The sequence below is a fragment of the Oncorhynchus masou genome, chromosome 5 (genome assembly GCF_036934945.1).
Source record: "Oncorhynchus masou masou isolate Uvic2021 chromosome 5, UVic_Omas_1.1, whole genome shotgun sequence".
Lineage (NCBI taxonomy): Eukaryota > Metazoa > Chordata > Actinopteri > Salmoniformes > Salmonidae > Oncorhynchus > Oncorhynchus masou.
In genome coordinates, this window is record NC_088216.1 from 33,822,164 (window position 1) to 33,849,505 (window position 27,342).

General features: G+C 40.6%; 1 protein-coding gene across 1 annotated transcript; it reads left to right on the forward strand.

Annotated features, from left to right (window-relative positions):
• The first annotated feature begins 4,078 nt into the window (after positions 1-4,078).
• On the forward strand, positions 4,079-26,949 carry bdh2 (3-hydroxybutyrate dehydrogenase, type 2). Its single transcript, XM_064965378.1, has 10 exons — positions 4,079-4,166; positions 15,237-15,339; positions 16,302-16,380; positions 20,743-20,839; positions 21,191-21,299; positions 23,032-23,092; positions 25,275-25,388; positions 25,825-25,883; positions 26,079-26,171; positions 26,513-26,949. Exons 2-10 carry the CDS (start codon positions 15,268-15,270, stop codon positions 26,564-26,566), a joined length of 738 nt encoding a protein of 245 aa, XP_064821450.1. The 5' UTR covers positions 4,079-4,166; positions 15,237-15,267; the 3' UTR covers positions 26,567-26,949.
• Positions 26,950-27,342: the final 393 nt, after the last annotated feature.

Here is a 27,342-nt window from a genome sequence, read left to right on the forward strand (position 1 = left end):
GTCTTCTTCTAATTTAAGCAACGTTAGTGGTGAATTACTACCACCTACTGGACCAGACAGAGAAGGTCTAAAACCTGCCTAATCTCGGAAACCCTGATCTCAAATCATGCGTAACGGCGTCAGATCCTCCATACTGTCTGTCCACGAGAGGTTAAATCCTGTGATAATATATATATATTTTTTGTGGGGGGGCCTATATTTGTCCTGTTACACACAAGTCCGTGATGGTAATGTATTATTTTGCATATCCCAACTCCCCCTGAGACACCCACAATTATAAAGGACCTCTGGGGCAATTAGGGCTAAAGGCCATGCTCAAAGGTACAGCAAAATATCTATATATATTTTTTTCCTTTGTCTGCTCCAGTATTCAAACAGCAACCTTTACAGTTACTGGCTCAACACTCTGACCTCAAGACTACCTGCCATCCCTTATTCTGATGTTTAGCTGATACTGACTTTGTGCTCAAGTACTCAAATGTTAATGTTAGCTGTCCCTCATGGCGGAAGCACCCCAGCTGCTGGTAGAAAAAGGTTAAGAAACATTGATTTAGCATACATATTGTACGGTACAAAACTATCTGTAGATGAAGTCTCAATAAAAGGATGGAAAATATTTTATTTAGATCTTCATTCTTTATGCATTAGGGTTCTGGTTGGCTCAGTTGGTAGAACATACAACTCAGTTGCCATGGGGGCTCAGTATGAAAATGAATGTGCTTACTACTATAAATTGGTCTGGATAGAGTATTTACTATAATGTTTTGAAGGTACAGTTGGTTCTGTAGATCAGTGAAACAAAATCCTAATTTAATGAATTTACATTTTAATGTATAAGGTCACTAAATGTGAGTAATTTCACACAGTACATTGGAATGGATATTGTACAGTAATGTACACCATTCTCAACTCATAGGTAACAGCTTTGAGCATGTTCCAACATTTGTTGAAAAAATAAATAGGCTACAGTATATTTTCACGTATCAGTATTACCAGTACTGCAAATAACGAATATCATTTTTCAAGTTTACAGTATATTTTGCCTCCTGTGTTAAAAAAAGTGTTTTATTGCAGAGATGTCAATCCCAACTAGGGCTTGAACCCACAACCTTGAAACTGTCAACCCAACAGCATAGCCGTTACGCCAAGAGATATAGATTTCTTCAATATAGGATGGGTTGTCTGGAGAATGCATCTTTGTGCTTCACTGCTCCACGTACCTCGAGAGGGCCACAACCGGGGGCCCATCCCACTACTTACACGGATGTTGCAAATGGCGACAGTGCAACGTCCTATAGGTGTCTCGAAAGGTCTCCTAAATAGGATTTACCCACTTGGGGAGATCATAATTAGGGTCCCTACAATATTATGATGGCGATTTATCTTGACTGTGAATGCCAATGTGGATATATGACTCGTGATGAGCAATGTGGCCTATCAATCTTAAAATAAGCCCCTTTGACACTTGTTCAGGAGGGTAGGCCACAAATATTTGGTCATGTGCATTTTCCCGAAAGTAAAAAGAAACTATCTGATCAACAGTCTATTCCCACCACCATTTATTTTTTTTACTTAGCGTTACTTGAAAATAACTATTTCTTAAGCAATAATTTTGCTAGGACTGTCTGGGAGGTGTCTGAGTGAGGAGGGGAAAACTGAAAACTAGCTGTTGTTGAAAAAGAGGTTTGGAACTCTCTTTGTTATTGATCTATTAACCAATTTACCGCTTGGTGATCTCACCATGGAAAGCCGAAACTTCTGCACATGCAAACCTGCTGATTAGAAGGTCCTGTGTATATTGTATTTCCAAACAGCAACTAACACTGATCAAATTCTGTCACACTTTTACAGTGTTAGTTTCATCAGCTGTTGTACAATATGAAAAAAATGAATTTTGACTGCACCGGTCTTTTAAAATATTACTCAAACTGTGCAGCACCTAGCTCAAATCAACGCTATTGATCAAGCAGTTTGTGAGGGGGTTGGCAATGAAATGGTATTGTGGTTCAGTTTTGTTGTATTCCTGCCCCTGCAGGAGTAAAGGGAAATGATAGAGTAGATCTAATCACAAAGGGTGCAGTGAAAAATAATATAGTGGATCAGTTGGGTGGAGGTGTGGTAAAAACATTGATTAAAAAAGACTGGGTTGGATTGCTGGCAGAGACAATGGGATTTGAGTAGTAAGGGGACACATTTCTATAGTATAAGGACATCTGTACGGGAGGTAGTGTCATATAATGGTAACAGAAGGGAGGAAGTTGTCTTGTGCAAGATGAGATCTTACGGGATAAAACTCTTCTTTAAATTTATACTGAAACATGACACTGGAATGTGCAATTGGTGTATGATAGATACAACTTTTGAGAATGATTGATTATTGTGAAGTGTATTAGCGAGCAGGCACTCCACGTTAAACGAATGGGGACAAGAGAGTTGAAATGTTCTGCTCTTCAGAAAAGGAGAAAGGAGTGATTACTGGGTATTAGTAAATGTGAAAGTTGACCAACCGAAGGGGAAGATTCCCGGGGTTGGTGATGCTCGTCATTTGGTGCAACGTAGACCAGGTGTCGTGAGAGGTGAAACAGAAGAGCTGTTGTCTTTTGAGTTTTGATGTTGTCTTTTCCCGACAAAGTGATGTTAGGATATATAAATTATTCTGTATGAGCTTTTGTGCCGAATACATTAAGTTGTTACAGGTGTCAAGCTTAGGGGCATGTGGCAGCAGTGTGTAGGAGGGAGGTTCCCACATGTGAGAAGTGTGCAGAAGGGCATGAGACAAAGAAATGTGTGGCATTGGGGAAAGTAGTGGTATGTGTTAACTGTAGGGGTGCCCATGGGGATGGGTATCAGAAATGTCCAGTGCGAGAGAGGCAGGTTGAGGTTTCCGGGGTTAGAGTAGTGCAGAGGTTGTCACATGCTGAGGCAAGGAAGAAAGTAAAGGAAGATGGGTCAAGGGGGAGCGATCCTGAGAGTGGTGTCAGTAGTAGATATGTACCAGTACAGAGGGATATGCCAACAAGTGATATATGCTTCAATAAGATTGGATGTTTAGCGTTTTATAGCAATGGTTATTAACCAATGGAAGATAAGTTGAAGAAAATTGAGGGTGTGGTGGCAGCTGCATAGATGTATTTGGGTGTATGAGACTTGACGTGAGAAGAGTTACAGGGTGTGTTGAGTGGTGGTGTGCCCTCTTTTCAGGCTGTTGGCCTGAGGAAGGATTAAAGAGATTTAAATAGTGGAGTAGGATTTTAGTGAGTGTAGTGTATTTGTTGATTTATTTCGTTTTCTCAAGCAAGGTATAAAGGACTTTTACCCCAGTCTAGTAGGAGTGGGAGTGCAACATGTATTGAATGCTGTTAAACCTCAAAGAAGTAGTTTGGGACAGAGCTTAACAATATGTTTAGACAAGTCAGTTAAGAACAATTTCTTATTTACAAGATGGCCTACCCCAGCCAATTGTGCACCACCCTTTGGTACTCCCAATCACAGCCAGATTCGATACAGCCTGGAATTGAACTAGGTACTGTAGTGATGCTTCTTGCACTGAGATGCAGTGCCTTGGACCACTGTGCCACTTGGGAGGGCCTGTATTAAGAGGCTAGACCTGCTATCTCTTTAAGGTTCAGGTGTTACTTGTTTTTATAGCCTTTTTAGTATATTCTATCCCCTTTGTCTCCCCATCTGTTTTAAATCAATATTCATACATTACTTTTGAGTGTAGTTGTAATTTGAATTTATGTGTTTGGAGTGACTGCTTTTGAGTGTAGTTGTAATTTGAATTTATGTGTTTGGAGTGACTGCCAGCTCCGTCACAGATTTAGATTGGAGAGTTAGTTTGATAGGGTCAGAGAGGTTGGCCAGGGATAGGATTTGGGTGGGGGATTAGTACGGTTTGTAAGGCTTTATTTTATTAGAAATACTGGGTTAAGTAAGAGAATGTGGCAATAGAGTTATAGGATGTGTTGAGTGGTGGTGTGCTTTCCTTTCAGGTAGGTGGCGGTGTATGCACCTTTCAGTTGGTTACGATCCACAAGTGCACATTTTAAAGAAGAAGAATCAGCTCGCGAGCTACTTCCTTCTACAGAAGCCAATAAGAACTTAGTAAATGGGCACGAGCCATATCCTGACTGAAGTTCATGGTCTGTTGTCGTTGCAGAGCGTTAGTAAGTTGTTTCAAAATTATCCTACAAAGTTATTTTTGCCCTGTCGAAACAGCATGTATCACTCATATGAATAGTTAGATATTTAATTGCAAATATAACGTTATGTAATGCATCTCCGTTGCACACGTTTGCTGTGTAGATCAATATAGTATTTGCTTGTAACAACAATTTTGCACGCTGAATAGTTCAAACAAAAGAGTATGATTCTAGCTATTGAATTAACTTGCAAATGAATAACAAAGTACTATAGGAAAGTGTTTTTTTAAACTGCGAGGAAATGTCATGGTAAAAAAAAGAGATGAGGTTGACATTCCTTCAATTCTTGTCAAACCTAGCCCAATATGGTACTAAAGGAGCCTAACATTACTCCTTAGTCCAAGGACCTTACCTCAGTTTCTAGATGCACTATGCAGAAATCGCTCAGCCATTTCCTGGTTGCTAAAAATCTAATCGTTTACCTAATTTCAATTTATGTAACTAACAAGAAAGTACAGTAACAAAGTAAAAACTTTGAAATTGTTTCATGTTGCGTTTTATAATTTTGTTCAGTATCTAATTTCCAACTATAGTTTGATGCATGTAGATTCTCTTCTGTCATAACTTGTTGCCCCAGAAAGAAAGAAATCATATTTCTCCACTCATGTTCCTGAGATAATTAACATTTGTATAGTTTTACTGCAATAAATGCATCATTCTGCTGGAGTTAATATTATATTACGCTATGTGAGGCCTACAGTCAGTGTCCGTATTTCAGTTACTATTCCATTTAACCCATATAAACTTAAATGAGTATTCTGCAAAGGGTGGCTACTTTGAAAAATCTCATATATAGTAAAAATAAAGAAAAACCCTGGAATGAGTAGGTGTGTCTGAACTTTTGACTGGTACTGTATATATGCGCACATCTCAGTGACCCAATCCGTTTCGGAGGCCTAGACTAATAGCCAATTTATGCTAGATCTGAAAATGTGGTCGGAGTCTCCATATGGAGAGTGTGACGCATTTGCTGAGCCTTCAAAGGCATGCAGATGCCAAATCGAGCTCCGCACCGCATTACTATGTGCTTCCCAAATGTTCTAACAAAGCGGAGGGCTCTGTATAGCTCCGCATTGACATGTTTGGATCCTGTATGAACACAAACTCACTTTCTTGACAACAACTCTGCACTGCTCAGCGAAGCATGAATGCCCTGACTTCTACTGAGGCCATATCACCTTAACTGCTGCATGGCCAATGCAGATGTCGGATTGAACATGCACTCAGATGCACAATGCACTTCTCTCTCCAGAATGTGCTCTCTCCCGCCAATTTGTGCACATTCATTGTTTCATAACTTCATTGTGTGAATTTTTGCATTTGTATGTTAGTGTATATCAATTCCCTATTACACATCACCAGTAGTACATTTACCGTTAAACCCTATAATTTCCAATCTACAATGTTTGTTACCTAACCTTTGTTACCTAACCTATGCTACACTTGTGAGAAACAAGTTTTGGTTTATTTCATTCCATTTACAAGTTTTGTCAATTTAGTCATTGTCTTTTGTTTGGACCTCTCCTGTCAATGTTGAGTAAGGACGCGCATGCATAGAAGTAGGCCTATAGGTTGTCTGGCCTGAGTGCAAATGTAGGCATATAAATGTGCACATTTGGAGATCTGATAATATATTTCTGATTGGCTTAACGCACCACCACACACCACCTGTGAAGCTTCTCAAGGTAATGTTTTCTTTACCTCAAACAGCAAGCAAACAGTATGTTTTTACATCCATTGATAATTACAATAGTTCCTCAATGTATTTGAAAAATCTTTCCAGCTCTCTCCCTTTTGATAAATGTCATAAATAAGTTACTTATTAGTGCTTGACTTGGACTGAAATAAGTCCCTGTACTCATTTTGGGTGCTGGCACTGTTTATTTAGATGCAGGAGCTCCACAATACTTTTGAACTAATATTCTATAAGAGTAACAGCAGTAGACAATTTGAGGTGCCGGTAATCAGCTCCGGTGAGCTCCTGCCCAAGTCGAGCACTGCTTCTTATCCCTTGCGCAAATAGCCTACAGTTGTCTGTCCTGAGCTAACTGGTGCACAAAATCTGAGGGCCCAGAATATTTATTCAATGTTGCAAGTTCCCCCGTGCAAGCTTTGGATACAGTATTTAAAATGTTGTTACACATGGCCTGTTTTAAACAATGTGATTTATAAGATATTTATTTTTGTCAGGATATTTTCTACATCAGACTGCAAGTTTTTAGTTGTTGGCAATAGAAGTAACTTTTTAGGTTTGTGTCATTTGGATAGAATTTTGATTAACCACATGACAATGATTGAGATATGAAGACGTTCTAATAACTTTTTCACAACATTTGCACATGGACACCATAACTGGCATGCAGATTGTTAGAAATTGTAAGATAAATTAGCATTCAACATGAGAAAGGTTGCAGATTCCTTGTGTAGCCTATTACTGGCAACTTCAGGAGAGTAATGGCAGAATCTGCGAAAGCCAGCAAGAGCAGAAGGAGAATAGTTGGTTGAGGATACGTTTTTTGTCTTCTCTTCTGATTATCTAGATCTCTGGTGCCCCTTTGAGGCATTTGACTTTTTTAATCAAACCTCAAAGCATCAGACAGGCTCAATGTATGTAGTTGATTTTATTAAAACACATAGACACCCTATCAAATTGAGGCTATATACAGGTGGTACCGGTACAGAGTCAATGTGCAGGGGCACAGGTTATTCGAGGTAATATGTACATGTAGGTAGAGTTAAAGTGACTGTGCACAGATAATAAACAGATAGTAGCAGCCCTGTAAAAGGGGGTAGGGGGATGACAACATTGCAAATAGTCTATGTAGCCATATGATTAGCTGTTCAGGAGACTTATGGCTTGGGGGTAGAAGCGGTTAAGAAGCCTTTTGGACCTAGATTTGGTGCTCCGGTACCACTTACCCTGCGGTAGCAGAGAACAATGTCTATGATTAGGGTGGCTGGAGTCTCTGACAATTTTTTTAGGGCCTTCCTCTGACACTGCTTGGTATAGAGTTCCTGGACTGCAGGATTCTTGGCCCCAGTACTGGGCTGTACGCACTACCCTCTGTAGTGCCTTGCGGTCGGAGGCTGAGCAGTTGCCATACCAGGCAGTTGCCATGCAAACATTCAGGATGCTCTCGATGGTGTAGTTGTAGAACGTTTTGAGGATCTGAGGACCCATGCCATATCTATTCAGTCTCCTGAGGGGGAACAGTTTTTATTGTGCCCTCTTCACAACTGTATTGGTGTGTTTGGACCATGATAGTTTGTTGGTGATGTGGACACCAAGGAATTTGAAGCTCTCAACCTGCTCCACTACAGCCCTGTCGATGACAATGGTGGCGTGATTGGTCCTCTTTTTCCTGTAGTCCACAAATGTCTCCAATGTCTTGATCACGTTGAGGGAAAGGTTGTTATCGGTGATCAGGCCGCTGTTTTGTCTGCAAACTTAATGATGGTGTTGGAGTCGTGCCTGGCCATGCAGTCATGGATGAACAGGAAGTACAGGAGGGGACTGAGCACGCACCCCTGGGGGGGGGCTCCAGTGTTGAGGATCAGCATGGCAGATGTGTTGATACCTACCCTTACCACCTGCGGCGGCCCGTCAGGAAGTCCAGGATCCAATTTCAGAGGGAGGTGTTTAGTCCCAGTGGCCGTAGCTTAGTGAGATTGCGTCATCTGTGGATCTGTTGGGGCGGTAAGCAAATTGGAGTGGATCTAGGGTTTCTAGCATAACGGTGTTGAACTGAGCCATGACCAGCCTTTCAAAGCACTTCATGTCTACAGATGTGAGTGCTACGGGTTGGTAGTCGTTTAGGCGGGTTACCTTGGTTTTCTTGGGCACAGGGACTATGGTGGTCTGTTTGAAACATGTTGGTATTACAGACTCAGTCAGGGACAGGTTGAAAATATCTGCGACAACACTTGCCAGTTGGTCAGCGCATGCTCAGTGTACACGTCCTGGTAAATCGTCTGGCCCTGCAACCTTGGGAATGTTGACCTGTTTAAAAGGCTTACTCACATCGGCTACGGAGAGCGTGATCACACAGTTGTCCGGAACAGCCGATGCTCTAATGCACGCTTCATTGTTGCTTGCCTCAAATTGAGCATAGAAGTAATTTAGCTTGTCTGGTAGGCTCATGTCACTGGACAGCTCACAGCTGTATTTCCCTTTTGTAGTCTGTAATAGTGTTCAAGCATTTTCACATCCGAGGAGCGTCTGAGCCGGTGTTGACACTTTGCCTGTTTTATGGTTCGTCTGAGGGCATCAACCATGTGTAGTTAACTAGTGATTATGATTGATTGTTTTTTATAAGATACGTTTAATACTAGCTAGCAACTTACCTTGGTTTACTGCATTCATGTAACAGGCAGTCTCCTTGTGGAGTGCAACGAGAGAGAGGCAGGTCATTATTGCGTTGGACTAGTTAACTGTAAGGTTGCAAGATTGGATCCCTCGGGCTGACAAGGTGATAATCTGTCGTTCTGCCCCTGACCAAGGCAGTTAACCCATCGTTCCTAGGCCATCATTGAAAATAAGAATGAGTTCTTAACTGACTTGCCTAGTTAAATAAAGATATACAAAAATATTTTGGCAAATCGGCGCCCAAAAATACAGATTTCGGATTATGAAAACTTGAAATTGTCCCAAATTAATCGGCCATTCCGATTAATCGGTCGACCTCTAGTATGTACGCACGGTCACTGTGGGGACGACATCATCGATGTCCTTATTGATGAAGCCAATGACTGATACGATGTACTCCTCAATGCCATTGGAATATGTTCTGGGATTCTTCCGGTCTGTGCTAGCAAAACAGTCCTGTAGCATCAGCGTCATCTGACCAGTTCGTTATTGACCGAGTCACTGCTTCCTGCTTTAATTTTTGCTTGCAAGCAGGACTCCGTAGTATAGAATTATGGTCAGATTAGCCAAATGGAGGGCGAGGGGGAGCTTTGTACACGTCTCTGTGTGTGGAGTAAAGGTGGTTTAGAGTTGGGGTTTTTTGTTGTTGTTTTTTTCCCTCTGGTTGCACGTTTAACATGCTGGTAGAAATGAGGTACAACAGATTTTAAGGCCACCAGGAGCGCTTCCTCGATTAGCGTTTTCCTGTTTGCTTATGGTCTTACTCAGCTCATTGAGTGCGGTTTTAGTGCCAGTATCGGTTTGTGGTGGTAAATAGACAGCTACAATGAATAGTGTGTTCTAAGCTTATCATGAGATTCTCTATCTCAGGTGCAAAATCTAGAGACTTCCTTAATATTTGATTTCGTGCACCAGCTGTTTACAAATATACACAGACCGCCACCCCTTGTCTTACTGGAGGCGGCTGTTCTATCTTGTCGATGCAGCAGAAAACCACTCCAACTGTATGTTATCCATGTCGTTGTTCAAATCAAATCAAATTTATTTATATAGCCCTTCGTACATCAGCTGATATCTCAAAGTGCTGTACAGAAACCCAGCCGAAAACCCCAAACAGCAAGCAATGCAGGTGTAGAAGCACGGTGGCTAGGAAAAACTCCCTAGAAAAGCCAAAACCTAGGAAGAAACCTAGAGAGGAACCAGGCTATGTGGGGTGGCCAGTCCTCTTCTGGCTGTGCCGGGTAGAATTATAACAGAACATGGCCAAGATGTTCAAATGTTCATAAATGACCAGCATGGTCGAATAATAATAAGGAAGAACAGTTGAAACTGGAGCAGCAGCACGGCCAGGTGGACTGGGGACAGCAAGGAGTCATCATGTCAAGTAGTCCTGGGGCATGGTCCTAGGGCTCAGGTCAGTTGAAACTGGAGCAGCAGCACGGCCAGGTGGACTGGGGACAGCAAGGAGTCATCATGTCAGGTAGTCCTGGGGCATGGTCCTAGGGCTCAGGTCCTCCGAGAGAGAGAAGGAGAGAATTAGAGAACGCACACTTAGATTCACACAGGACACCGACCCACAGGAAAGTACTCCAGATATAACAAACTGACCCCAGCCCCCGACACATAAACTACTGCAGCATAAATACTGGAGGCTGAGACAGGAGGGTCAGGAGACACTGTGGCCCCACCGAGGACACCCCCAGACAGGGCCAAACAGGAAGGATATAACCCCACCCACTTTGCCAGCACAGCCCCCACACCACTGGAGGATATCTTCAGCCACCAACTTACCATCCTGAGACAAAGCTGAGTATAGCCCGCAAAGATCTCCGCCACGGCACAACCCAAGGGGCGCCAACCCAGACAGGATGACCACATCAGTGAATCAACCCACTCAGGTGACGCACCCCCTCCAGGGACGGCATGAGAGAGCCCCAGCAAGCCAGTGACTCAGCCCCTGTAATAGGGTTAGAGGCAGAGAATCCCAGTGGAAAGAGGGGAACCGGCCAGGCAGAGACAGCAAGGGTGGTTCGTTGCTCCAGAGCCTTTCCGTTCACCTTCCCACTCCTGGGCCAGACTACACTCAATCATATGACCCACTGAAGAGATGAGTCTTCAGTAAAGACTTAAAGGTTGAGACCGAGTTTGCGTCTCTGACATGGGTAGGCAGACCGTTCCATAAAAATGGAGCTCTATAGGAGAAAGCCCTGCCTCCAGCTGTTTGCTTAGAAATTCTAGGGACAATTAGGAGGCCTGCGTCTTGTGACCGTAGCGTACGTGTAGGTATGTACGGCAGGACCAAATCAGAGAGATAGGTAGGAGCAAGCCCATGCAATGCTTTGTAGGTTAGCAGTAAAACCTTGAAATCAGCCCTTGCTTTGACAGGAAGCCAGTGTAGGGAGGCTAGCACTGGAGTAATATGATCAAATTTTTTGGTTCTAGTCAGGATTCTAGCAGCCGTATTTAGCACTAACTGAAGTTTATTTAGTGCTTTATCCGGGTAGCCGGAAAGTAGAGCATTGCAGTAGTCTAACCTAGAAGTGACAAAAGCATGGATTAATTTTTCTGCATCATTTTTGGACAGAAAGTTTCTGATTTTGCAATGTTACGTAGATGGAAAAAAGCTGTCCTTGAAATGGTCTTGATATGTTCTTCAAAAGAGAGATCAGGGTCCAGAGTAACGCCGAGGTCCTTCACAGTTTTATTTGAGATGACTGTACAACCATTAAGATTAATTGTCAGATTCAACAGAAGATCTCTTTGTTTCTTGGGACCTAGAACAAGCATCTCTGTTTTATCCGAGTTTAAAAGTAGAAAGTTTGCTGCCATCCACTTCCTTATGTCTGAAACACATGCTTCTAGCGAGGGCAATTTTGGGGCTTCACCATGTTTCATTGAAATGTACAGCTGTGTATCATCCGCATAGCAGTGAAAGTTAACATTATGTTTTCGAATAACATCCCCAAGAGGTAAAATATATAGTGAAAACAACAGCGGTCCTAAAACGGAACCTTGAGGAACACCGAAATTTACAGTTGATTTGTCAGAGGACAAACCATCCACAGAGACAAACTGATATCTTTCCGACAGATAAGATCTAAACCAGGCCAGAACTTGTCCGTGTAGACCAATTTGGGTTTCCAATCTCTCCAAAAGAATGTGGTGATCGATGGTATCAAAAGCAGCACTAAGGTCTAGGAGCACGAGGACAGATGCAGAGCCTCGGTCCGATGCCATTAAAATGTCATTTACCACCTTCACAAGTGCCGTCTCAGTGCTATGATGGGGTCTAAAACCAGACTGAAGCATTTCATATACATTGTTTGTCTTCAGGAAGGCAGTGAGTTGCTGAGCAACAGCCTTTTCTAAGATTTTTGAGAGGAATGGAAGATTCGATATAGGCCGATAGTTTTTTATATTTTCTGGGTCAAGGTTTGGCTTTTTCAAGAGAGGCTTTATTACTGCCACTTTTAGTGAGTTTGGTACACATCCGGTGGATAGAGAGCCGTTTATTATGTTCAACATAGGAGGGCCAAGCACAGGAAGCAGCTCTTTCAGTAGTTTAGTTGGAATAGGGTCCAGTAAGCAGCTTGAAGGTTTAGAGGCCATGATTATTTTCATCATTGTGTCAAGAGATATAGTACTAAAACACTTGAGCGTCTCTCTTGATCCTAGGTCCACGCAGAGTTGTGCAGACTCAGGACAACTGAGCGTTGAAGGAATACGCAGATTTAAAGAGGAGTCTGTAATTTGCTTTCTAATAATCATAATTTTTCCTCAAAGAAGTTCATGAATTTATCACTGCTAAAGTGAAAGTCATCCTCTCTTGGGGAATGCTGCTTTTTAGTTAGCTTTGCGACCGTATCAAAAAGGAATTTTGGATTGTTCTTATTGTCCTCAATTAAGTTAGAAAAATAGGATGATCGAGCAGCAGTAAGGGCTCTTCGGTACTGCACGGTACTGTCTTTCCAAGCTAGACGGAAGACTTCCAGTTTGGTGTGGCGCCATTTCCGTTCCAATTTTCTGGAAGCTTGCTTCAGAGCTCGGGTATTTTCTGTGTACCAGGGAGCTAGTTTCTTGTGAGAAATGTTTTTAGTTTTTAGGGTGCAACTGCATCTAGGGTATTGCGCAAGGTTAAATTGAGTTCCTCAGTTAGGTGGTTAACTGATTTTTGTCCTCTGGTGTCATTGGGTAGACAGAGGGAATCTGGAAGGACATCAAGGAATCTTTGTGTTGTCTGTGAATTTATAGCACGACTTTTGATGTTCCTTGGTTGGGGTCTGAGCAGATTATTTGTTGCAATTGCAAACGTAATAAAATGGTGGTCCGATAGTCCTGGATTATGAGGAAAAACATTATGATCCACAACATTTATTCCATGGGACAAAACTAGGTCCAGCGTATGACTGACAGTGAGTGGGTCCAGAGACATGTTGGACAAAACCCACTGAGTCGATGATGGCTCCGAAAGCCTTTTGGAGTGGGTCTGTGGACTTTTCCATGTGAATATTAAAGTCACCAAAGATTAGAATATTATCTGCTATGACTACAAGGTCCGATAGGAATTCAGGGAACTCAGTGAGGAACGCTGTATATGACCCAGGAGGCCTGTAAACAGTAGCTATAAAAAGTGATTGAGTAGGCTGCATAGATTTCATGACTAGAAGCTCAAAAGACGAAAACGTCATTTTTTTTTTTTTTTTTTGTAAATTGAAATTTGCTATCGTAAATGTTAGCAACACCTCCGCCTTTGCGGGATGCACGGGGATATGGTCATTAGTGTAGCCAGGAGGTGAGGCCTCATTTAACACAGTAAATTCATCAGGCTTAAGCCATGTTTCAGTCAGGCCAATCACATCAAGATTATGATCAGTGATTAGTTCATTGACTATAATTGCCTTTGAAGTAAGGGATCTAACATTAAGTAGCCCTATTTTGAGATGTGAGGTATCATGATCTCTTTCAATAATGACAGGAATGGAGGTGGTCTTTATCCTAGTGAGATTGCTAAGGCGAACACCGCCATGTTTAGTTTTGCGCAACCTAGGTCGAGGCACAGACACGGTCTCAATGGTGATAGCTGAGCTGACTACACTGACTATGCTAGTGGCAGACTCCACTATGCTGGCAGGCTGGCTAACAGCCTGCTGCCTGGCCTGCACCCTATTTCATTGTGGAGCTAGAGGAGTTAGAGCCCTGTCTATGTTGGTAGATAAGATGAGAGCACCCCTCCAGCTTGGATGGAGTCCGTCACTCCTCAGCAGGTCAGGCTTGGTCCTGTTTATGGGTGAGTCCCAAAAAGAGGGCCAATTATCTACAAATTCTAACTTTTCGGAGGGGCAGAAAACAGTTTTCAACCAGCGATTGAGTTGTGAGACTCTGCTGTAGAGCTCATCACTCCCCCTAACTGGGAGGGGGCCAGAGACAATTACTCGATGCCGACACATCTAGTTGTTCAACTATGCCTCGGTGAAACATAAGATATTACAGTTTGTAATGTCCTGTTGGTAGGATATTCTTGATCGTAGCTCATCTATTTTGTTGTCAAATGATTTTACGTTGGCTAATAGGACTGATGGTTGAGGCAGATTACCCACTAGCCGTCGGCTCCTTAGAAGGCACCCCAACCTACGTCCCCGGATATCTCTGTCTCTTTCTCATGCGAATTACAGGGATTTGGGCCTTGTCAGGTGTCTGAAGTAAATCCTTTGCGTCCGACTCGTTAAAGAAAAAATATTAGTCCAGTACAAGGTGAATAGTTGCTGTCCTGATATCCAAATGCTCTTTTCGGTCATAAGAAACGGTGGCAGAAACATTATGTACAAAATAAGGTACAAATAACAAAAAAAACACACACACAATAGCACAATTGGTTAGGCGCCCGTAAAACGGCAGCCATCTCCTCCGGTGCCGTTCTATCACTTTATGGAAAAATACACATTTTTAAGAATTTCAACCAACCGATTGGTTGAAAGAACAGATGACTTTTGGTTGACCAAGATTTTAATTGTTGGGGACAACCCAAGCACCTTTTTCCCCACTTCTATGGAATAAAAAAATAGTATTATGAAGTCATACAAGTTTTACTGTGCATGAAGTTTCAAATGCATTCTGTCATTACTAAATGTGTAATGTGATAGGTATTTTGACATAAAAAAGACAAACATTTAATGAATAAAATATTGAATCAATCTTTAGTAGAAGGGAATCTGATTTAATTGGTCCTCAACTCGCGGCTCAGACACATCATTCACGAAAAATGTTGATAGCCCTGAGTTAACCTGTGCCAGAGTAGTTTATTTCTGAAGGATTCGTTGCCATAGACATTGACCTGGCTAAAAGGTGAGCCACTTTCGTGGTGCTGGTTGTCCCAAGTTGAACTCCGATTTGACTAAAGTTACCTCGCTAACTCGAACCAAGTACATAGTATAGGGCTTTGGGGTGTGAGAATACCTGCTGCAGCTGATAATGCAATTTTACCCAACCAATAAACACCTTTCACACACAAACATCAAACATTTCACAATAATAAAGCATTATGTTGCCTAACTGTGTATTTAAGAACATTCCACCACTGTTTTTGGGTAACAAATCCACCACGGCAACTTCAACTCTACCTTGACTGTGATCTTAACAACAATAATGACATTGTTTTTGTTCATATGCAGGATTACCTGTAGAATTAAACACTGCGTCATCATGGGCCGCCTGGATGGGAAAGTCATTGTGTTGTCAGCAGGAGCCCAGGGCATTGGAAGAGCTGCAGCCATTGTAATATTTACTTAATTTACCATTCACCACACAGCTAGGCTACATTTGCTAAACAAGTATACACTGAGTGTACAATACATTAGGAACACCTTCCTAATATTGGGTTGCACCCCCTTTTGCCATCAGAAGAGCCTCAATTAATCGGGGCATGGACTCTACAAGGTGTTGAACGCGTTCCACAGGGATGCCGGCCCATGTTGACGCCAATGTTTCCCACAGTTGTCAAGTTGTCTGGATGTCCTTTGGATGGTGGACCATTCTTGATATACACAACTGTTGCGCATGAAAACTCAGCAGCGTTGCAATTCTTGACACACTCAAACCAGTGCGCCTGGCCCCCACTACCATACCCCATTCAAAGGAACTTAAATATTTTGTCTTGCTCATTCACCCTCTGATTGGGAAATACACAATCCATGACTCAAGGCTTAAAATTACTTCTTTAACCTGTCTCGTCCCCTTCATCTACACTGATTTGAAGTGGATTAAACAAGTGACACCCATAAGGGACCATAGCTTTCACCTGGATTTATCTGGTCAGTCTGTCATGGATAGAGCAGGCTTCCTAATGTTTTGTACACTCGGTGTAGATATGGTGAATTTGATTTTTAAGGCTCTCAGAAACACCCTCTGATGGGGGTCGGCAACAAGCAGCCCACTTGCCAAATTCGTCCTATTAGCATTTTTATTAGGCCTCCCAAAGACTGTAACCAAGAATTCCATTCCAAACTATTCCCACAAATGGAGACCTATGTGATCATGTCTCAATTGAGGTATGATATTTTTGCATCTATTTGGGTTTACTTGCAGTCAATTTATGCGGCTAAACCTAGTTGCCTACCCCTACTCTAAGACTTATACAATAATGTAAAGTATTCATGATGTATTCATTTGAACATTTTACTGATATTGAGTGAACTGTAAATAACCATAAAAGTAATATTCTGTCATTTTAACTGTAGGCCTTTGCCAAAGAAGGAGCTCAAGTCACCGCAACAGATATCAATGGAGAGAAGCTGAAGGAACTGGATGGCCACCCTGGTACAGTTTATTTTTGTTTACTACCTTCATTTACTGGGCATCCTGAGAATTAAGATGTGCCCTTCATTCATATCAAATCTTAAAGACATTATTTTGAATGCAATACCCCCAGTACACCCCAATGAATGTTCCTGGTCTATAGAGTCCTTCTATAGAGTCCTTCTATAGAGTCCTTCTATAGAGTCCTGCCACTGTTTTGGTGAACTGCTGAGAGATGGGGCTGGAGAAATGTAACTACTCTCAGGTTCATAGAAGGAACTATGTGAGGACTGACCATCCGTGATATCAAAAGTATAGTTTTAACCATGTTTGTTTACAAATTACATTCTTTACAAAAAAAAATGTAATATAAGCTTATATTTTGGGTTCTATATTATACCGTGAGCCACAAAATTGCAGTGGGATGGATCTCCTACAATTTTGCTTACATTTTCTTCATTTTAGGCTCAAAAGAAGCATGTCATCCGGTGGAAATGCAACTGGCCACTTTGTTTTGAATTGCAGTCTCACATTTTCTAACTGTTCTTTAGACATATTATACATTTGAAAGGGGGTAAAGAGGGGAGATGAGATGAGAAAACAGTGAGAATAAATGGATAAAAGGAATGCAACAGAAGTTAGAATGCTGCCGATATTAAAGTTAGAGTATATCTATAGTATACAGATTTTGGATAATTACATACTTATCCAAAATGTACCAGCCTGTGGGCTGGAAAGCAAAAAGTAAATAAATTATATAATTTGTGTGTGGGGCTTCAAGAGTCAAGCATATATGTCAAGGCCTCAATTGTTCCTTGATTAGCACCATTCATTCTCGCTGTCGATAATTATGTTATAACGTCTAATAGTAACTGTATCCACTTTAAGAAACATAATATATGCAAAGCATTGAATATTTAAATTCATGCATTTCTAAATTAATTTTAACTTTGCCCCAGAAGAATTTAACTAAAGGGCACTCCCACTTAAATAAAGTGTGCGAACAAACGTAACATTTTATAAATCAATGGTTCGGATTACGGGATGCCAAGGTAATATTTTTCCATATTCTGTTCCAGTTAAAGGGTTGTTCCGATTCAATTAGATCTGTGGAACATACTTTTTTTTAATGGCTAGCTCATAATGAGCTTTCCAGAAGTTTATATATTTTTGAGATCAGTTATTTCGGGAGCCCAGAGTTTATTTATAAAACCAATATTTGGATGGTTCGGTAGTTTGGTTTCCCAAGGGACTCCATAAGCCAGTGTAGCTGACCTAAGTTGTCAATATAGAAAAAAGGAGTTGTCTGATAATGTGCATGTATCTTTCATATCTTGGAATGTTCTCAAACTATTATTGTCCATGATATTGGTACGTGTACTGATTCTACATTTGGACCAAAGGCCACCCTCTAAATCCCAAGGCATTATTGAGAAATATTGGGAGTATGGCCATGCCATTTTGATTCCAAGTGAAATTGTTTTTCAATTTTTCAGCAAATAGAAATTGTGTTAGCAATAATGGGACCAAAGTGTAATATAGGAGACACTATACTAAGAAAAATCATGTCTAAACCAATTTAGGATGGGGCGAAATGCTTGTGCCTGGAAATACAATTTAAACTTTCCTCCGGATAATCCTCCTACTTCTTTACTTCTGTAAACTACAGAAATTCAGCCGTGACAATCTATTCATTTTGACTATAGATAATGTGCTGGTTAAAGCAACTGGGTTTATTAAAGTTTTTAATTTGTTTTGTTTTTTTTAAACCTTTTTCTCCCCAATTTCGTGATATCCAATTGGTAGTTAGTCTTGTCCCCTCGCTGCAACTCCCGTACGGACTCGGGAGAGGCGAAGGTCGAGAGCCATGCATCCTCCGAAATGTGACCCTGCCAAGCCGCTCTGCTTCTTGAAACACTGCTCGCTTAATCCGGAAGCCAGCCGCACACGTGATAGAGGGAACGCTACACAACTGGAGACCAAAGTCAGCATGCATGCGCCCGGCCCCCCACAAGGAGTTGCTAGAGCATGATGGGACAAGGATATCCCGGTCGGCCAAACCCTCCTCTAACCAGGACGACGCAGGGCCAAATGTGCGCTGCCTCAGGTGACACAGCCTGGGATTGAACCCGGGTCTGTAGTGACACCTCTAGCAATGCGTTGCAGTGTCTTAGTCCGCTGCCCTTCTCGGGAGGCCCCCTGTTAAAGTTTCTGCCAATGGTTTTATCTAAGGAAGGAAATGTATATGGGTTTTTCTATAAATAATGGGGCCAATACGTGACATTGTGATCAACATTTGTAAATGGTTTGAAACTAAAATAACGATTTTCATGCAGTTCCACTGGTGTACTTTCAAATTGGCCCATAACTCCACCTGTACAGCTTAGGACTATACATCCTTTAAGTGGTGTTTATACAGACATTGATAAGTCAAATTCAAGGAATTTCAGAGATATTTTCAACCACTTAATTGTAATTCAAGGACCTCAATGTTATATAATTGTACATATATAGGGCCTAATACACCCCCAACTTTAAGAATATATATATATATTTTTAGGCCTTGCCAATGTATTGATATTTAAACAGTGGTGGTCGGTGCCGTTGAAGTTAAGGGAGGATGATACTTTTGAGCATGGCCTTATTTTTATCACAGCATGTTGGATGACAGTCATTCATATTCCATTCAATGTAACATCGATATGTTTAGGCTACTACATGATACTCAAATTGTCCCAGCAGCTATCATGAGGTTGCTACAACCTAGCCTATAAATGAAAGTTTACAACATACAGTTTGTACATACAGTTTGTACAGAATTGTACATACACCTTAGCCAAATACATTTAAACTCAGTTTTTCACAATTCCTGACATTTAATCCTAGTAAAAATTCCCTGTCTTAGGTCAGTTAGGAACACCACTTTATTTTAAGAATGTGAAATCCCAGAATAGTAGAGGAAATGATTTATTTCAGCTTTTGTTTCTTTCGTCACATTCCCAGTGGGTCAGAAGTTTACATACACTCAATTAGTATTTGGTAGCATTTATTTACAGACAAGATTATTTCACTTATAATTCACTATCACAATTCCAGTGGGTCAGAAGTTTTACGTACACTATGTAGACTGTGCCTTTTTTAAACAGGTTGGAAAATTCCAGAAAATAATGTAATGGTTTTAAAAGCTTCTGATAGGCTAATTGACATAATGGTGCACTTCACAAAATAGATGACATCATGAGGCAGGAAAATGATGTGGATTTATTGAAGCAACATCTCAAGACATCTGTCAGGAAGTTATAGCTTGGTCGCAAATTAATCTTCCAAATGGACAATGACCCCAAGCAATCTTCCGAAGTTGTGGCAAAATGGCTTAAGGACAACAAAGTCAAGGTATTGGAGTGGCCGTCACAAAGCCCTGACCTCAATCTTATAGAAAATATGTAGGCAGAACTGAAAAAAGCGTGTGCAGCAAGGAGGCCTACAAACCTGACTCGGTTACGCCAGCATTGTCGGGTGTATTTTGTCCCATTCCTCCAAACTTATTTTGGGAAGTTTGTGGAAGGCTACCCAAAATGTTTGACCGAAGTTAAGCAATTTAAAGGCGACACTACCAAATACTAAGTGAGTGTATGTAAACTTCTGACCCACTGGGAACGCTGAAATAAATAATTTCCTCTACTATTCTGGGATTTCACATTCTTAAAATAAAGTGATCCTAACTGACCTAAGACGGGGAATTTTTTTACATGTCAGGAATTGTGAAGAACTGAGTTTAAATGTATTTGGCTAAGGTGTATGTAAACTTCCGACTTCAACTGTAATTTATTCCAACATTTTAAATAGACCCTAGGAGGAATACTGTCCCATCCAGGTGATGTGCCTTTATTCATGCTATTCAATGCTCTTTTGAGTTCGAGAAAGGTGGCTTCCTCTGAGAGAGTTTTTAATTATTTTAGAAAAATACTTCGTTTTGCTTGGTATGGATATACAATCAGAGGTTTAGTTATTTATAGAAGGAGAATCTTAGATTAATCATGGTTGTGATAATAATTCCCCTGTTTTAGTAGTTGCTATATTAGCTCATTGCTCATTACTGCATAGCTTGTTGGCCAGTAAACGCCTGTTTACCGTGGAAGTAATGGTGGAGTCTTACTCGATGGATGGTAAATTCGTCTCTATCTTATCAATAAAATGAAGTTCTGTCTTGAAAATGGAAAGCGTAATAGCTACCTGGTCTGAAAAGTGTTTGTCGAGAACGCTCCAACACAGTTAACATTTCCAAATCTATGTAGAACTTTTAAAATCTAGACACATCACTTCACATGACCCAGCCTGCATCCACCTATTGTTTTTGTGGCTAATCTGACGTATATCTCCTAGGTATCAAAACTAAGGTGGTGGATGTGACCAAGAAGGACCAAGTGGAAGCGCTGGCCAAGGAGTTTGACCACATAGATGTGCTGTTTAATGTTGCCGGGTATTTTTGATGTTTTTTCCTGTTCCTTTTTCACTTGTATCTTATTTATATATTTTTTGAGGGATTGATTCAATTATATCGATGACACACTGAATTAATTAAAGTCAGATCAGATGTGTTGTACCATCACACACCATTTTCCAAAAGGTGCCCCCTGTACCGAAGTAGCTAGCGCACTGTCTACATTTTATTTTGTGTAAACCAGGTCAATTATTTGTCTTCACATTTTCCCTCTCCACGTAGGGAACCTGCACAATTTCAACAGGTCACATTTCACTGGAAATACAATTTAAAGGGTTACTTTGGGATTTTGGCAATCCAAAATTGACCACTACCCATCACCCCTCCCAGGTTTGTCCATCACGGCTCCATCCTGGACTGCGAGGAGGCGGACTGGGACTTCACCATGAACGTCAACGTCCGCAGCATGTACCTCATGAGCAGGGCTTTCCTACCCAAGGTGACCAACCATCCCGCCGCTTTACTCCACCAACCTCTGACCCCAGAATTAAGGAAGACACAGTCCTCACCATATGAATTTCAACTGTGAAGCTACAGTGCCTTCAGAAAGTATTCATAACCCTTGACTTATTTTACATTTTGTGTTACAGCCTAAATTCAGAAACAGTCCTGTAGTTTAGCATCTGCTTCATCTGACAACTTTTTTGTATACAGAGTCACTGGTGCTTCCTGCGTTAATGTTTGCTTGTAAGCAGGAATCGGGAGGATAGAGTTGTGGTCGGATTTACCAAAATGTAGGGAGAGCTTTGTGCGTGTCTCTGTCTCAGCTATTCATTTTCTTTATCAATATATATTATTCAAATCTACAAACAATTCCACTTTGACATTATGGGGTATTGTGTGTAGATCAGTCTAATACATTTTAAATTCAGGCTGTAACACAACAAAATGTGGAAAAGGTAAAGGGGTGTGAATACTTTCTGAAGGAACTACATTTATTTTATGCCAACATTTTTAATTTGAGATTAAATTATGAATATGAGGTGACAGTACAGAATGTCACTTTTTTTTAAGGTATTGCCATTTCTATCTATTTTACCATTTAGAAATTAAGGCACTATGTATGAAGTTTTTTTTTTTTTACCTTTTATTTAACCAGGCAAGTCAGTTAAGAACAAATTCTTATTTTCAATGACGGCCTAGGAACAGTGGGTTAACTGCCTGTTCAGGGGCAGAACGACAGATTTGTACCTTGTCAGCTCGGGGGTTTGAACTTGCAACCTTCCGGTTGCTAGTCCAACGCTCTAACCACTAGGCAACCCTCCTGCCCCCCCGAAGAAATCACAAGTATTTGGATAACTTCACTTAGTATGTCAAGTAGTATGTCAAGTAATCCAAAGTAATCCAAAGTATTGGATTTGATCCTTATGTTGGATGCGTGGATCCCTTGCACACAATGACTGCATCAAGTTTGTGATACTAGGGCCTCCCGAGTGGCACAGTCTAAGGCATTGCATCGCTGTGCCACTAGAGATCCTGGTTCGAGTCCAGGCTCTGTCGCAAACGGCCGTGACCGGCAGACCCATGGAGCAGCGCACAATTGGCCCAGCATTTTCCGGGTTAGGGGAGGGTTTTGTATGGGAGTTGTAGCGATGGGACAAGACTTTGACTACCCATTTGGATACCACGAAATTGAAAGAAAAATATAATACAGGAAAATAACTTAAATGTTTCTAAATACGAGTCATCGGATTATCTCTCGTTCCATGATGGGTATATAGCCAGGGATTTCTGTAATGTAACATTTTAGTAATTTAGCAGACTCTTATCCAGACCAATTTACAGGAGCGATTAGGGTTAAGTGCCTTGCTCAAGGGCACAGACAGATTTTTCACCTAGTCTACTCGAGGTTACCTGCCAGGTTCTGGATAATATTATGTCATAGCCTACATACTGTAGATAAAAAATGAGATGTCTGCTCACTGTTTTGCTGCTGCCAAACAACCTTTTAATAAAGCTTTTGTGATTTAAGATTTATTTCAAAGCGGTCTCACGAGCCAAACCCTTTAACGATTGTTTTGACTACTTGGCGAATGCATTGGCCATGACCGTGTAGGGGCATTCTTTTTGTAGTTACTGCAGCAGATATTGTAGTGGAATTGTCTTTTAAATTGGATCACTTACTTGGATAACACTGTCCTGTTGATCAACAATGTTTTTTCTCAACTCAGATGTTGGCCAAGAAGTCTGGGAATATCATTAACATGGCGTCTGTGGCCTCCAGTATAAAAGGTAAGGATGTGGGGTTTTTTTGTTGTTTTTTTTAATACTGAACTAAAATATAAATGCAACATGCAACAAATTTGTGCACAACATTTGAAAGAAGATTTTTGTGCGTATGGAATGTTTGTGTACAGGGTTGGGTAGGTTACTTTATAAATGTAATCTGTTACAGTTGCTTGTTACTTGTCCAAAATTGTAATCAGTAACAACTTTTGGATTACCCAAACTCTGTAACGTATTCTGATTACATTGTTACTTTTAGAGTTATTTCCCCTTAAGAGACATTAGAAGAAGACAAAAATGTATGTTACCAATTAAACGGTATATATTGCAGGATAAACCAATGTTAAAGTTTACATAGCTGGCCATATATGGATGTAAAATTTTACTTTATGGGTTGGTTATGTAGGCTTCTCACCCATCGCTTTCTACTAATTATAACAATATGATTTAAATTATATCTTTACATTAAAAACCAAAGTCTATCAGAATTCCAATAAATGTTATACCCATTGATCTTCAAGAATAGGACTTGGAAATATGGAAGTATAGATTAGTCAAGTTGTTTTACCTGAGCATAACTACTCTGTTTATGATTTTGTTGTCATGGAGGACTGAATGGGCTCATTGATTCAAGTTGAAAAATAACTGCTGCGTTCATGGAATGGCATTCTTTGAGCACTACTGAAAGTGCTATTTACACTGGGAAAATAAATGCCATATGTTTACTTTTTTGTTGGTGACAACAAAATATCTTCATAATTTGAAGTTGTTTTAAAGGGCAAATCCACAGATGAAACGGTAACATAAAACGGTCGCCCCGCCTCTGTTTTGGTAAAAAGCTGAGGGATGTGACTGGATAAATGTAACCATTCTCAGATTACTAGACAACTATGGATGCAAGGACTGACCATCCATTATATCAAAATGATTGTTTTCACCATTTATGAGGCTACACAGTGTTTGTTTATGTTTACAAACATTGGAGGAAAACTAGCTTATATTTTGGGTTTTCATGGAGTGTGACAGTTGAACTAAGCTCATGAGGCATTTATAAGTTATATTATATATATATATATATATATATGTATATGTATATGTACATATATATATACGTATATATATATGTGTATATACGTATATATATATGTGTATATACACATATATATATGTGTGTATATATATGTATGTATATATATGTGTATATACGTATATATATATGTGTATATACACATATATATATATATATGTGTGTGTATATATATGTATGTATGTATACACATACGTATATATACACATACGTATATATACACATACGTATACGTATATATACACATACGTGTGTGTATATATGTGTATATGTGTATAATATATATCTATCCATTAGGCCTATGATTTTTTTTTTTATCAGACCCACTTTTATTTCATAGGTTGGGATCCACACTATGCAGCTGTTGCAATAGTGCATTTTTCACTGGCTGTCCACTGGTTTAAAAAACAATGATGGATGGGCAGCTTGAACTCAACCATTATTGGGTTCAAATACACATTGAGATTCGTGAACGGACACCCACAACAACCACAATTCATGAGCTAAATGAGAGAGCAGCAGTGTGATTCACATCAATAATAAGTGATATCCGTATCGCCGCACACTACACCTTACCATCCTTTATTCAAATTGGATAGTCATTGAATGCCGACAGCAGTCACACCATTGGAAGCCATAGCTTGGACTGTAGCCTACAAAAGCCTATTCCTGGTCTTTTCCCGCGATCCATCAAACACATTTGGTGTCTGACTTGTGGTCACACTCACTCAGGTGGAACAAACTTAAACTTGTGCCTTTTTTCAATTCTGATTTGAATGTCATTTAGAAACAGAATTGTCAAAGATTTTTTTCAGGAACCTCCTTTCTGGATTTAGAAGTAATCCTCAAAGTAATCGTCTAGTTTTTCAAAAGTATCTGTAATCTGATTACAATATCTTAGCTGGTAACGGGTTAGTTACCGTTTTTTGTAATTCATTACATGTAATCCGTTACTCCCCAACCCTGAGTATGTATTTATGTATGGTAATTCATCATGAACATCCAATGAAATTTGGTCACAGTCCATGTCTACTCTATCCAATCCTCTGACTATGTATTTAGTCAAGCAAAATCTGTGTGGTTGCGTGTTCCCTCCCATAGGTGTGGTGAATCGATGCGTGTACAGCACCTCCAAGGCTGCTGTCATTGGGCTCACCAAATCTATAGCAGCCGATTTTCTCGAGCAAGGCATTCGCTGTAACTGCGTATGTCCTGGTAAGCACTGCACCCTACATTCCTTGTGTAAAATCTGATTAACATGCCTTTCCTTTTTAATCATACCCTAGCATGACTCAGGAATGGCATGACCTGTGTTAGATTATAACACAAACACTGCTTACAGGCCCTGCTTACAGGAATGCTACACTGGACAGGGAACTTTTGTCAATCATGATACGCTCCCAATTATTTATCTGAAACCTGGGCATAAGCCGTGTGGCTCTGCGAGTGGCTCGCACTGCTCAGCTTAAAATTACACTCTGGTTATATTTTCAAGAATTTAACATGCCGCTCACACCAAAGACAAGTTCACAAGACAGAGATATCTCCCTGTGAAAAGTGTATTGTTTTTGTTTAATCATTGTGATGTACCACACACTGTATAAAGAATAGTGATTATGTGCCAAATGTAAGTGTCCTCTCTGCTAAACAGGGACCGTGGACACCCCGTCTCTGAGGGGGAGAATCCAGGCTCAGCCTAATCCAGAACAGGTACTCTCTACCTTCCACAACTACTGTCATATTGTTTTAGTGTATAACAGGACAGCCTAAAATAAAGTACCAAAGCTGACTAGATTCGATGGCTTTTTTACGTGGTCCTTTTAACCCACTGTGGGAAACGCTCCATTAGAAAGATGCCAATAATAAATATATTTCTACGATCTATGTCCTGCTTCATCTCTGCAGGCCCTAAAAGACTTTATGGCGAGACAGAAGACGGGACGAATGTGCACTGCCGAGGAGGTGGCACACCTCTGTGTCTACCTGGCCTCAGACGAGGTGAGCGCATTCATGGTCTGCAGAGCCCACAGCAACACCAACAAAAAGTATCTGAATGTTGGGTTAATGTTTCGTTTTTGTTACCGTGCGTCAGCATGCCACTGGGTGCTAAATGACAGCTGATGTAGCCAGGGGTGTAGTTTAGTTATGTTCTTCAACAATTTATTTGAAACATCTGTTAAGCTAAGTTATGACGTTGTCGCCCTTATGATTGCTTCCAAGAAGGCTCAAGGTCATTGGCCACAGATAAAATGACATCAAATGATGTTATATGTACAGTAGATTTGATTGGACTGATCATGTCCAAGTAAAGTGTAACTGTTTTTTCCACCTCCCTCTAGTCTGCCTATGTCACTGGAACTGAGCATATCATTGATGGAGGATGGAGGCTCTGAAGAACCTACAGTACAGAGCACAAGGAAGCTCGAGAAATCTGCCACGAGTTACTGTTAGTTACAGTAATAGAAATTTCAGTGGCCTATGCCTTATATGGTATGCCAAAATCTTGACTTATTTTGAAATCATACAGAAGCTGCTGACATTTTTACAGATTTTTCAAATTTTTCATGAAGTGTTTGATTATGTGGTGTACATTCAATATAGTCTCTAAGAATAATGACTTCTGGTTTCCTTGTTTTGTAGCACCGATAATACCTCGTTAGTGTACAATAATATACTGTAATCAACTAGTTTTAAACAACCATCTCATTGTACATGTGATTTTGAGCTCATTGACACAATGATTACATATAGCTAATAAACACAATGCAATACTTGACTGACTTTTTAACTAATTTTTTAAAATTTAATGTGTTGCTAATTTGTGAAGCATAATCACTATTGTTTATAGTGTTTGGGTTTTTGCAAGCAGCTGATTGGCTGAGTGAAACAATCATGTGACAACCGCTATCCTTCTGTGCCGTCACACTGTGTATAGCTTTAAAGCTTTTTTTTCTTGGTGATCCTCTGTGTGTGTGAAAGTTACTCCAGCTTAGCTTCTTAACCCAGCGGCCTCCTGCTCCAGCTGTTCCAGGAGTCCTTTAGTCAAACTCACTTCAGTCTTCTCCTGGGCTCAGAGCGCCTTCTCTCAATAGTGCTGATCAGCTCAGTAAAGATCCTCACTGTTATCCACTGCTGCCTGTGCAGAGCCTTTCAAGAGCCTAGCACACAG

Excerpts from the sequence above, each read along its gene's own strand:
- bdh2 (XM_064965378.1), top strand. The coding sequence starts at position 15,268 with ATGGGCCGCCTGGATGGGAAAGTCATTGTGTTGTCAGCAGGAGCCCAG. Across the intron at positions 16,381-20,742 it reads GGAACTGGATGGCCACCCTG|GTATCAAAACTAAGGTGGTG; the intron begins GTACAGTTTATT and ends TATATCTCCTAG. Across the intron at positions 26,172-26,512 it reads TCTACCTGGCCTCAGACGAG|TCTGCCTATGTCACTGGAAC; the intron begins GTGAGCGCATTC and ends ACCTCCCTCTAG.